Genomic DNA, 13,516 nt, shown 5'->3' with positions numbered 1-13,516 from the left:
CGTACTGACCCCCCCCCGACAGTGCTGCACTGCCTCCGTACTGACCCCCCCGACAGTGCTGCACTCCCTCCGTACTGACCCCCCCGACAGTGCTGCATTCCCTCCGTACTGACCCCTCCGACAGTGCAGGACTCCCTCCGTACTGATCCTCCCCCCTGACAGTGCTGCACTGCCTCCGTACTGACCCCCCCCGACAGTGCTGCACTGCCTCCGTACTGACCCCCCGACAGTGCAGGACTCCCTCCGTACTGATCCTCCCCCCTGACATTGCTGCACTCCCTCCGTACTGACCCCCCCGACAGTGCTGCACTGCCTCCGTACTGACCCCCCCGACAGTGCTGCACTGCCTCCGTACTGACCCCCCTGACAGTGCTGCACTCCCTCCGTACTGACCCCTCCGACAGTGCAGGACTCCCTCTGTACTGATCCTCCCTCCTGACATTGCTGCACTCCCTCCGTACTGACCCCCCGACAGTGCTGCACTCCCTCCATACTGACCCCTCCGACAGTGCAGGACTCCCTCCGTACTGATCCTCCCCCCTGACATTGCTGAACTCCCTCCGTACTGACCCCCCCGACAGTGCTGCACTGCCTCCGTACTGACCCCCCCGACAGTGCTGCACTGCCTCCGTACTGACCCCCCTGACAGTGCTGCACTCCCTCCGTACTGACCCTCCCGACAGTGCTGCACTCCCTCCGTACTGACCCCTCCGACAGTGCTGTACTCCCTCCGTACTGACCCCTCCGACAGTGCTGCACTCCCTCCGTACTGACCCCTCCGACAGTGCTGCACTCCCTCCGTACTGACCCCCCAACAGTGCTGCACTGCCTCCGTACAGACCCCCCCGACAGTGCAGGACTCTCTCCGCACTGACCCTCCAACAATGCGGCACTCCCTCCATATTGACCCCCCGACAGTGCAGCACTCCCTCGGACTTTGAGATGTAGCGTTCCTGGAAGTAGTTGCATGGAGTCACCATTTTTCCAATGGAAATTCTTGAAGTGTAATTTAGGAGTAATGTTTTTGTACTGAGCCCCCATAAATGAAAATTTGTTATATTAGGAATCAAATACTTCATACGTTGAAAAGAAACAAATGTATTTGCAATTTTACCAGAAAAGCCAACATATTTAAAGTCATTACAAGTAATGCATGCTGAATTGATAGGTAGAGGAATACTTCAAGGACATTTCCTGCATTTTTTTCATTCATATCAATAATATGCCCCGTAATTGATTTAAATTACCACTCATGTGGTTTCTTAATGATATCCTTGCTGAAGTTATTACGCACATTTTATCAATGCTTCCCATTTTAATTTGTTGGCCAGAAATCAGCTTAAAAAGCATCCACATGAATTTTTCTAAAACGTTGATAGAGAAATTTTAGGCCTGTTGTCTCCAATAACTTCTATATACTTCCACAATTGATGTGAAGGGCAATTACAGAGCATCAGTGAGCCACAATCACTTGAACTTTTGTTAACAGGAGGATTATCGCCGGCTCCTAACCAAGTATGCTGAAGCAGAAAACACGATTGATCGATTGCGGATTGGGGCTAAGGTAGGAGGATCCCGAAACTGAATGAAACAGCAAGATTTGAATGTATATGATGATTTTAATGACCATCCACCTCAAGTTGCTTTACAGTTCTTGATATACATTTGAAGTGTAGTCACTGTTGTAATGTTGGGAATACAGCAGCCAATTTGTATACAGCAAACATCATAATGATTAGATATTCTGCTCTTTTCTGACATTGATTGAACATTGGCCAGAGCACCAGGGATAACTTCCTGACTTTTTCTTTGAGATACTTCCTTGGGATATTTCATGTCACCTGAGCAGTCAGCTCGAACCTCTGCTTAATGTCTCCAGTAAAAGGATGACATCTTTGACTATGTAACATTCCCAATGTACCGTATTGGAGAGCCAGCCTCTATTTTAGTGGCTAAGCCTTGGAATGAGACACAACCTTTCAGTTTTTGATTCAGATGTAAGAGTGCTCCAACTGATCCATGCTAAGCATGCTAACATATGAAGAAAATAATTTAGAAGTTATGGCTAGTAAGCCAGAAATTTTGACTAGTTTTGCTAACAATATCTGGATGCCAAAATGGCCAATACAATGGCGGCTGGCATATTACACAGAATAGTTATGCCCGTGTCTTTCGAATGAGTAAGTTCTGCTGGGAACCTGATGCACTTGCTACAGTAATTGACTGAAGTTTTTCCACTTCCATCTCTTCCACATTCTCTTGACCTAGAAAATTGTTCCGACTGTTCATTTGTTTGCCACGGGAGCTGAACATTCGAGACAGCAGCTTTGAAGTGAGCTCTTTCTGTTCTTTGTTCAATTCCCGACAGACAAAACCATGTCGCAAAATGTTCTGCTGTCTCACTGGATGATGGCATGACATTGCAGTGCTGTGATGATGCGTGTGCACACTCATTGCTCCACTTGGTGGCAGCACTTGCAAGAAGCACAGCCTTTTGATTTCAAGGACAAAAACAGAAGTTGCTGCAAAAGCTCAGCAGGTCTGGCAGCTTCTGTGAAGAAAAACCGAGTTGACGTTTCGGGTCCAGCGACCCTTCCTCAGAACAGCCTTTTGTTTTGACTTTCGTGTATGATAACCTAAAGCCGAATGGATGATGGCCACCAGACACAACACAGTATAGACCTGGAGAAACACAGCAGGCCAGGCAGCATCAGAGAAGCAGGAAAGTTGACATTTTGGGTCGGGACCCTTCTTCTTCAGAAATTGGGAGGGGGGAAGTGAAAATGCCCTCAAACGCACCTCTTGCATTTCCTGCACTTCTGCCCTCACATCACCTCCCCCGACAAAAACAAAGACAGAATCCCCCTTGTTCTCACATATCACCCCACCAACCTCCACATCCAGTGTATCATTCTCCGCCACTTCCGCCACCTACAATCCAACCCCACCACCAAAGACATATTTCCCTCCCCACCCCAATCTGCCTTTCATAGGGAACATTCACTCCATAACTCCTTCATCCGCTCCACATTCCCCACAGCCTCACCACCCCCGTCACCTTTCCCTACAACGGTAGGAAGTGCTACACTTGCCCCTAAACCTCTCCCTCACCTCCATTCAAGGCCCAAAGCAAACCTTCCATTATCAGACAGATGTTCACCAGCACATCATTCAATTTGTCCTACTGTATGTGCTGATCCCGATGTGGCCTTCTCTACATCGGTGAGGCCAAGTGGAGGCTTGGAGCCTGCTTTGTAGAGCATCTGCGCTCTGTATGCGACAACAACAACTTCCAGTTACCAACCATTTTAACTCCCCCTCTCACTCCATGGATGACATGTCCATCCTGGGCATCCTCCAGTGCCACAATGACACCACTCACAAACTGGAGGAACAGTACCTTATATCCTGCCTTGGGAGCCTACAGCCCAATGGCCGAAACACAGAATTCACCAGTTTTAAGATCTCCCCACCCCCAGCCTCATCCCATGTTCAACAGTCCCTCTCATCCCTGCCTCTTTGACCTGATATTCAACCTGTACATCTTCTGTCCCACCTATCCACCCCTCCCATCCCACTGACCAATTCCCACCACTCTCTACTGACACATCCCTATCACCATCCCGCCTACCTTTACCAGCACCATCCTTCCTCTCTCTATTTCTGAACTCCCTCCCCCCTCCCCATTTCTGAAGAAGGATCCTGACCCGAAATGCCAACTTTCCTGCTCCTCTGATGCTGCCTGACCTGCTGTGTTCTTCCAGCTGTAATACTGTGTTACATCCAACCTCTCCATTGTTGTTTTTCCATTCTCACCAGCGTCAGAAAACGAGATTTTGCCCAGGCCCTTTCTCAAGTAATATTAAGTAACTAACATTGATGTATGCTGTACTCTATCCTCAGGCCTTATAAAGAATTACAAGCCTTTTCCCCCTTTTGTTATTGTAAGAATTGCTTGGAAGCCCCATCCTCTCGGAAACTCCAGGCATGGACCATCCGCACCTTCAACATTCAGTGCATTAACTCTTGCAAGTTCTTTTGAATCCTTTTTGTCACCTGTGACACAGTCAATGTAAATTCTTACCAGTACTCAAACCTTCCCCATTACATGGTGGGTTCTGGTAGTACATAGCCATGTTGGAAGGGGTTAATGCATTAAGTTGTCACTTCAGTCTGCAGCAGGGAGCTGACATACTGTGGCAAAGTGCTGTCAGGGCTGTTGTAACTGCTTGGAGCTCCATAATTCATCATGTCCACGTAAAAGCTGTGAGAAACCATCTTAATCAGTGTTCAGTTATCTGCATTTAGCAGCTTATTTAGGCTGATTCCTGTCAAAACATGGATGAGCCAAGACTGAGATAATGGTGATTGCTCACGGTGGTCAATGGTTTTCCCTCATCTCTGCTTGAACTGATAAGCAGATGATTTTCCTTCATCGGCCCTTCGTTTGTTAGATGCCTCATTATAACATCTGCTGCCATTGGGTGGAAAGTTTGTAACAATGCTGGATATATCATAAATTTTATTGAGTCAGTTTTATGTTTAGCACAAGTGAGCAGCTCCTGAGGATTGTAAGGAATTGTTTTAGCATTCTTAGCAGTGCCAAAAACACACCCTACCGTCTCCTCCTTTAGACAATGTTTGAGAATGAAGCAATGTATATTCATGAGATAAGGCATAATATGAATTCTGACTACAAACTCATTGTGGGTGGGTGTATTTAAGAGTCTCCTAAGTATCTTAATTATTGAAACGGCTGTTTGAACAGACACACCTACTGTAACTATTGACTCCAAGAGTTAAAATCCGGGCATGTCTTTGATCTGAATGGCACACACTACAAGATAGTAATCCAGGTGAATCAGAGTAACACTACATCAATGTTACCCATTGTTCCAAGAAATGCATCAGTTTTTAACTGAGAACTAACTTCTTCAATGTCAAGGAAAAGTAGCCATATCAGTTTGTGGCAATGTTTATGCATTGTAGCAATTTTGTTTTGGCAAAGGGTTTGTTTGTGTGTATATATGTGTTCACCTGCGTTTATGTTTAGGAAAGTGCCAGAAGTCTCAGATATAACTTACATAAATGCTCTGTAACGGCCTTGTAGGAGCAAATTACTGCAAATGCTGGATTCTAACTGAAAACAAAAAGTGCTGGAGATCACAGCAGGTCAGGCAACACTAAGATGGATTCTCACAGCAATTTCTGTTTTCATTGTAAAGGTCTTGTAACTTATCTCACGGGTAATTTTTTGCATTGTGGCTGCATAATATTATTGTGCAGCCATCTCTGACATCATGCACCAAGGCTGATTTTGCAACAGGGCAATGATTGTATAATTTGATGTGTAATCATTTGAAAAAAACCTGTCAGTAATGTTGAGTTGGTGGGTGCTGGCACTTATTTAAGCAATCCACATTTCCATTCTTTCTAAATGATAATGGCGCTTTTCGAAAAACCATCCCCTAGCAGACTGTGGGACTAACATAACAATCCAGCAGAAGCACAGAGAATGGTTCAGGCGCAGAATCATTTCATCGGGAATTTGAACTAATCATGTCCCAATATAACTCAACCTTGATTGATATGATTTGAACTCAGATTTTCTGAAGCAGTAACAAGGGAATTGATGAAAAGGATGACAATGCAAAATCCAACTTAACTCGATTTGATTTATTATCACATGTATTTTGTTACAAAATACCGTGAAAAGCATTATATAGTGTTGCCACTGTGAGGCGACTTCTTAAAACACAGAAATATGAACTAAATATAGAATTTAAAGGCAGAAGAATAAAGAAAAGGAAGTGTTCAATTTTATAGTACTTCTTGTTAGGCCATCTGTCATGGGTCATGAGTGTGTGAACAATGAATTGTATTTCCTAATATCAAAATAGAGATTCCCTTGCCAGAATTATTCCAAGTGAAATGTAGCTTATTCTTAGTGTATTGTGGAATGTGACCCATAGTTACTCAGCAATCATGAATATGCTTGAACGACTGGAGAGCCACATCTCAGAACAGTTTAATCAAATCTTTTTCCAAACTGAGCTTTCAGTCTCCACTACTATAGAAATATTTGAATTCTGTGGTGCGGGTGAATTTTATATTTCTGATGGCGCACATCCAGAATGTTGTTAGAAGTATGCCACCGTTCTATATTATGGCAATATTGTACTCAAACAGAGTGGAAGTTAGGCAGTTATTCAGGTCCTGTGGAGTTTGAGGTAATGTCTGTGTTACAAAGTGTGAAGGAACACTTAGAAAGAGTATACATTGCAGTTGTTCGGGGAATGTGGAAGAAGATATTGAAGTCAGATCCTCTGGAGAACCATAACATCTCAGACATGATGAAATTGTACAGCTTGTTGGGTTTTACGTTGATTGGAGGCTCCTTGGAATAAAAAGGTGTGGGATTTTGTGTAGTTTGCAGTGTTTGCACTGTTTTCTCTGTCACTGTTGTGAACTCCCCATCAACAAGGCATGGAAGCTGTTTAGCAAATAGTTGGGAAATGGTAGCATGTCTGAACTTGAATGGATGCATATGGTGTTGAACTATTGCTAATACTGACTGTTTGTTTGTTTCACATTCGTCCAGCGTTTCATAGCAACTAAGTAGCTTTATGAAGAGTAGCAAAAATCTTTTGCCAGGTGAGATCATGCTTAGACTAGGCTTTTGCTTCTTCCCCAGTATCAAGAAAATTGCGAGTCAGATTTTCTGCTACATTCCACAAATAAAATTGGAAACAATTGGCAAAAGATTACGTTGTTATTTGGAGAAGCAGAGGATTGATGGCATACGAATGGTGACCCTGAAAATTAGATGTTATTTACTCGGCTGTGTAGGAGAGCATTTAACTCATGCTGTACCTAACTTGCGGTGCTCCGATATTAGAATGAGAAAATATTTCATTCTTCTGTTATCCTCTAGATAAATTAGGATTAGCCTCAAGCAATGAAGTGGAAATGTCTCCATCTTTCTTTTGTTTTAAAATATGAACCATTATAGTTTTCCCCTGCCTTGGTGGTATATGAAGGGTCATCCCCTGCTTGTAAAATGCAAAATCCCCAGCATGGAACAACCAGTCACTATTTAGGACCTTTTCCAAGCCAGGATTCTGTATTGCTGACAAAGTTCCAATTATCAGTTAATTGTTTTGCTATTCAATAAAAGATTTGGGAGCTGTAGACCCAGCTGTGAATGTAAAAGGCTTCCAGGACCCAATATAGTCACTGGCAAGCCACCTCCAGATGACAGTTGGGCATTTAACCATGCCTCGGGACTCGAATTCTTATACTGGGCAGGTCGACATTCCTGTTTCCACACTGCCGCTAACCAGTATCGCCAGGACTCATTAGCCCTGACTTGGCACTTTCCAAACCTCCTCCTGGCTACTTTTGCCTTCAGAAACACCTCAAAAGGCCTGAGAAGATCCACCCACAATGGCAGTTTGGTCAAGGTGCAGGTCAGGAGCTTCTTCACCTTCACTGTTACGTTTATTATTTTCTGAAGAAATCCCAGTGTTAAACCAAAAATCTAATGGAGAAAACCAGCTGGCAAATCTCAATTCAGGCATCTCCGGCAAAAAAAACAGTTGTAGTATCTAGATTGTAATTGTGATTCAAGAAGCTCATCTGTGGAAACGGCGAAATTCATTATCAATTGTTTTCTTCAGCCTGAAACATGTTTCTCATTTCAAAAAAATCAAGTTTACATGAGAAACAAAATTAGCCGCTGGTCTTTCCTCAGTATTTGATATTCATTCAGTAAGTGGACTAACATGCAACTCTTGAGAGTTTAGCACTGTCCCCACCTCCTAAGTTGATTTTTCTGCTTTCCTGTCAAACCCTCAGTGATCCCCTCTGATCCCACCACCATATGATTTGCTCTGGAAGCCTGGCTTTTTCCAAGGTTTACCTTCCTTATGTTCAGTACTTAAGATTGAAGATGGAGCTTGAACCGTTCCACATTGAGCTTAAGTGCTGGGCACCTGGAGAAAGTGTAATCTTGGCAGGGCCCTGAGAAAAGAAAGGCTCCTATGAACACGGAGCAACACGTCTATTGAGTACAGAGCAGTGTCGACGTTAACAACATCCTTGCAGCTAATGGTTGAGTAATAATTCTGTAAATTAAGCTATTTACAGTTTTAAAAAAACATGCTTTCGTCAGAGCAAGTGCCCTCAAAATATATTAAGAGGATCCCCTAGACCCCAAGTTTTCTTTATTAAAGATAAGTGTAAGGTGTTATGTCCCAGATCCAATTTGATTGGTCAAACTTATCAATTTTAAGCAAACACACTTTGTATTTATACAACAGTTAAAATACAGACAAAATAGAAATGAAAGAAAAGAATTTGTTTAACTGAAACTCAGCTGAAATGCTTAATATAATAATATACATATAAAACTACTACCAATGAACTATTCCAGTATAGCAACATTCCATAAACACACGGTTAGCAAAGGTAAATTCACAAAAGTAGATTGTCTTACATGCAATTCCAGAAAACCCCAGCTTTTAGCTGCAACAGAGAGAGGAATAAGAGCTTCCATGTCCAGTTCAAGACCCCTAGCAACTACTGAAAACCAAAGCTAAAAATCCTGGTTTTGTGAGAGTTTAATGCCACCCATTCAGGCTGCTACTATTGTCCCAACTTGAATGAAAAGTTGTTCACTTCATTAGCTTTGGAGTAGACTGTTCAGAATCTCAGTCTTAACCTTTCTTCACAAAAAAAATCCAGGACAAAATACACCTCTTAAAGCCATAGTAATATCACACAGAATATTGTGTGGAAGAAAATTAAACAAAATAACTAAGTCATTTCATGAAATAAATACAAAATGACCTTGTGAAGCATAAGTATGTTTATAAAATGTATAAAATGTATCAAGTACTCTGTGACCCCCCTCTGGATTTCCTGTTTATGTACATTTTTTTAAAGGCACAGACTTACTTTGTATTCTGATTAAATGATGACGATTGAAAGATGTTGAGATAGGTACATAAAGGCCAGCAAATCTGTATAATTTAGGGGTGGCACTGTGGCTCAGTGTTTAGCACGGTGTCACGTTCGATTCTACCTGCTGACAACTGTTTGTGTAGAGTTTGCACATGCACCCCATGTCTGCGTGAATTTCCTCAAGAGTGTTTTGGTTTCCTCCCAAGACGTGCAGGCTAGCTGGATTGGTCATGTTAAATTGCCCAGAGATGCCTAGGTTAGGGTTACAGGGAGAGGTGGGAAGCTCTTTGGTGGGTCAGTTTGGACTTGATGGGCCAAATGGCCTCCATCCACACAATAGGGATTCTATTAAAAATTTCCAGAACAACTTTGCAACCAGAAGACTTAAAGGACTATGAGACATGTGAAATATGCCTGGCTAATATTCTTATTGCTATTCCTCATTACCTTCAAAATAAGGACAAAACTTTCAGAACTTACCCTTTTATGCTACTAATTTTGCATCTCCAGTCAATTTTCACCCAACAATTCAAACTAAAGATGACAAAGTGTGAATCTGGCTGAACACAGCAGGCCAAGCAGCATCTCAGGAGCACAAAGGCTGACGTTTCGGGCCTAGACCCTTCATCAGAGAGGGGGATGGGGTGAGGGTTCTGGAATAAATAGGGAGAGAGGGGGAGGCGGACCGAAGATGGAGAGAAAAGAAGATAGGTGGAGAGGAGAGTATAGGTTGGGAGGTAGGGAGGGGATAGGTCAGTCCGGGGAAGACAGACAGGTCAAGGAGGTTCGATGTGGTTCGTAGGTAGGAAATGGAGATGCAGCTTGAGGTGGGAGGAAGAGATCGGTGAGAGGAAGAACAGGTTAGGGAGGCAGAGACAGGCTGGTTTTGTGATGCAGTGGGTGGAGGGGAAGAGCTGGGCTGGTTGTGTGATGCAGTGGGGGGAGGGGACGAACTAGGCTGGTTTTGGGATGCGGTGGGGGAAGGGGAGATTTTGAAACTGGTGAAGTCCACATTGATACCATTGGGCTGCAGAGTTCCCAAGCGGAATATGAGTTGCTGTTCCTTCAACCTTCAGGTGGCATCATTGTGGCAGTGCAGGAGGCCTATGATGGACATGTCATCTGAGGAATGGGAGGGGGCAGACGACATGTCCATCATGGGCCTCCTGCAGTGCCACAATGATGCCACCCGAAGGTTGCAGGAACAGCAACTCATATTCCGCTTGGGAACCCTGCAGCCCAATGGTATCAATGTGGACTTCACAAGCTTCAAAATCTCCCCTTCCCCCACCGCATCCCAAAACTAGCCCAGTTCGTCCCCACCCCCCACTGCATCACAAAACCAGCCCAGCCTGTCTCCGCCTCCCTAACCTGTTCTTCCTCTCACCCATCCCTTTCTCCCACCTCAAGCCGCACCTCCATTTCCTACCTACGAACCTCATCCCACCTCCTTGACCTGTCCGTCTTCCCTGGACTGACCTATCCCCTCCCTACCTCCCCACCTATACGCTCCTCTCCACCTATCTTCTTTTCTCTCCATCTTCGGTCCGCCTCCCCCTCTCTCCCTATTTATTCCAGAACCCTCTCCCCATCCCCCTCTCTGATGAAGGGTCTAGGCCCGAAACGTCAGCTTTTGTGCTCCTGAGATGCTGCTGGGCCTGCTGTGTTCATCCACCTTCACACTTTGTTATCTTGGATTCTCCAGCATCTGCAGTTCCCATTATCTCTAATGCAAACTAAACATTGACTTGACTGAGCAACATATCATTTCTTAATTGGATTAAACATTTAAAGTGATTTGTAAAATCCACAATTTCGGACTGTTTGCGCACCACTTGATGAATTTGTTTCTATTGCAGAAAACTCTGACAAGTATGATAATGAGTACTGTCTCTCCCTCATTCTTTTCTCCACCCATTTCTTCCCTGAGAAGACTGTCTGTCAATGAATGCAGACTCATTTGAATTGAGACTTTATACATTTTTAGTCTGCACAGTGCAAACACCCAGAAAATATTACCCAAAAAATTAACATTCAGTTAAGCTAATACATTTATCACATCATCCACCCATTCATTATTAGTATCCGCAATATCAAGTCAATTTATTTATTATGTGAACATGTTACTACTGACTCAGTCTCTGAATATATTCTAGCATTGCATCACTCAAAATAGGCTCCAAAAATACTGAGCATTTTTAACACAGCTGCACTAAGTTATATCCTTTCGTTTCAATGTGAAGAATGAAGTGAATTGTAAATGCTGGCAAAAACACAGAGATAGAACAGAGACCCTTTTAAATTTTAGGGAGACACTCGTTCCATTCATTCTTATTATCTTTGATGGCTTGGTCTGTACTGCATTAATCAAACACAAAATACAAACAGCACTGAAAATATTCCAGAAGATTCTATGGCTTACACAAACCAGTCCCACAGCCAGTCCCAGTCCTTGAAATAAGATCTGCTCTCCTTTCAAGTCTGATCCATTTTTCCTTGAATCAGTGTTCCAAACTTTCATCCTTTTTTATGTATCCGTTAAGCTAGAATTCGCTCTCTCCAAACTTCAAATATGTGCAGAAAACTCTTAAGCTGCCAAGCACAGGCTATCGTAATTTCTTGAAAGTATTACTCCCTGTAAAATCAATAACAATTATCATTTTGGCACCTATTATTTGCAGTAGTTAATTTATGGAAATCATTCTTGTGAAATGCTTTAAGTTTCTCACTGATTGCACCATTGCTGTATGTGAATCATTGTATCCTGAAGAGACTGTGTGCTTGTTGTACTGCCCCATCATCAATGTGTTTTGTATATGGATGAGTGATCATGGGAACTGCAAATGCTGGAGAATTCTTTCTCCCCTCAGGGTGAGTAACTGCATTTAAATAATCTCAGCAGGAAGATCTTTGAGGTAATGCAGTGTAGAGCTGGAGGAGCACTGCAGGCCAGGCGACATTAGACGAGTAGGAAATTTGACGTTTCGGGTCAACTTTCCTGCTCCTGTTATGCTGCCAGGCCTGCTGTGCTCCGCCAGCTCCACACTGTGTTATGTCTGACTCTAGCATTGGCAGTTCTTACTATCCGTGAGGAAGATTTTTGAGTCTTTGAAATAAAGGAGGTTATTTGTTAGCATTTTCGAGTTCCAGAGTTTTAAAAATTTGATGTCTCGCTCACTGTGACATATATACACAGATTTAGATATTAGATATTAGATTCCCCACAATGTGGAAACAGACCCTTTGGCCCAACAAGCCCAGGCTGACCCTTGGAGCATCCCACCCAAACCCATCCCCCATAACCCGCACACCCCTGAACACTACGGGCAATTTTAGCATGGCCAATCCACCTAGATTTAGATTTATTTCTTTGTCACATGTACCAAGTATGGAAATACATAAGTACAGCAAAAAGTGCACTGTTACACTGAAAGATTACTATAGGTGGGGGGAAAAAAGCAATGCAATTACAGTCTATGGTCATTTCAAACTCTTTCATGGCAGGTCTTTAGTTTTTTGGATGAGTGGGTGCCTCAGTTGAAGTAAGGGTCTTATAAAGCAAAGGATTCTCAGCAAGATGTGAGGCTCCTTGCAGTTAGATTTCTAGGACATTTGTTCGCAAATAAACTTCAGATTGGAACAGATTAAGGAGAGTCCTCCTCCCAATGTCAAGGTATTGCTGTTTGCTTCCATGGCTGCTTAGTTGCCTTGATGGTTTTATGACTTTCTAATGGAATTGTGTCATCCCTAGTTGCTCTTGAGAAGGTGACACCTGAGCTGCCTTCTAGAACCACTGCAGTTCATTTGTTGTAGGTAGATCCACAATGCCCTTTAGGGACGGAAGCCTACAATTTTGACCAAGCAACACTGGAGGAACAGTGCTACATTTCCAAGACAAGATGGTAAATGGCTTGGAGAGAAGCTTGCGGGTGGTAATGTGTTTGCTTTCCTTCTCCTTTTAGAGGGCAGTGATTGTTGATTTGGAAGTTGCTGTCTCAGGAACCTTGGTGAATTTCTGTAGTTCTACTGAGCATTGGTAGTGGAGGAACTGCATATTTGCGGATGTGATGTGAGTAAAGCTGGCTGCTTTGTCACGGATGCTGTCAATCTTCTTTCGTGTTGTTGGAGCCATACTCGTCCATCAAATTCCTGACTTGCACCTTGTAGACGGTGGACGGGCTTTAGGGAATCAGGAAATTAGTTACTTAGTACAGTTTTCCTAGCTTCTGCCCTGCATTATATAACTAGTGAAATTCCGTTTTTGACCAATGGTAATACCCAGGATGTTGATTGTCAAAGATTCAATGATGGCAGTGTCATTGATTGTCAAATGATGATAGTTAGTTTCTGTCTTGGTGGAGATGGCTATTACCTATTACTTGTGTGGTCGAATGTTGCTTACCATTTGTCAGCCTACTCCTGGATATTATCCAGGTCTTGCTACTTTTGAACATAGACTGCCCCAATATCTGAGGAATCACAAATGGTGCTGAACATGGTGCAATCATCAGTGAACATCCCCACTTCTGATCTTTATGATGGAGGGAAGGTC

General features: G+C 43.4%; 1 protein-coding gene across 5 annotated transcripts in view; it reads left to right on the top strand.

The window, feature by feature from the left end:
* The window catches only part of akna (AT-hook transcription factor), a 152,439-nt gene that overhangs the window by 69,463 nt on the left and 69,460 nt on the right, over window positions 1-13,516 (top strand). For all 5 annotated transcript variants that reach the window (XM_048558752.2, XM_059638127.1, XM_059638125.1 and 2 more), the window contains one exon: window positions 1,490-1,564. In XM_048558752.2, coding sequence (XP_048414709.1) covers window positions 1,490-1,564 — 75 coding nt within the window. The remainder of the gene's footprint in view (window positions 1-1,489; window positions 1,565-13,516) is intronic.

This window comes from Stegostoma tigrinum, chromosome 29 (assembly GCF_030684315.1).
Source record: "Stegostoma tigrinum isolate sSteTig4 chromosome 29, sSteTig4.hap1, whole genome shotgun sequence".
Taxonomy (NCBI): Eukaryota; Metazoa; Chordata; class Chondrichthyes; order Orectolobiformes; family Stegostomatidae; genus Stegostoma; species Stegostoma tigrinum.
The sequence above is the reverse complement of the archived record's forward strand: the minus strand, read 5'-3'. Positions and strand labels throughout refer to the sequence as shown.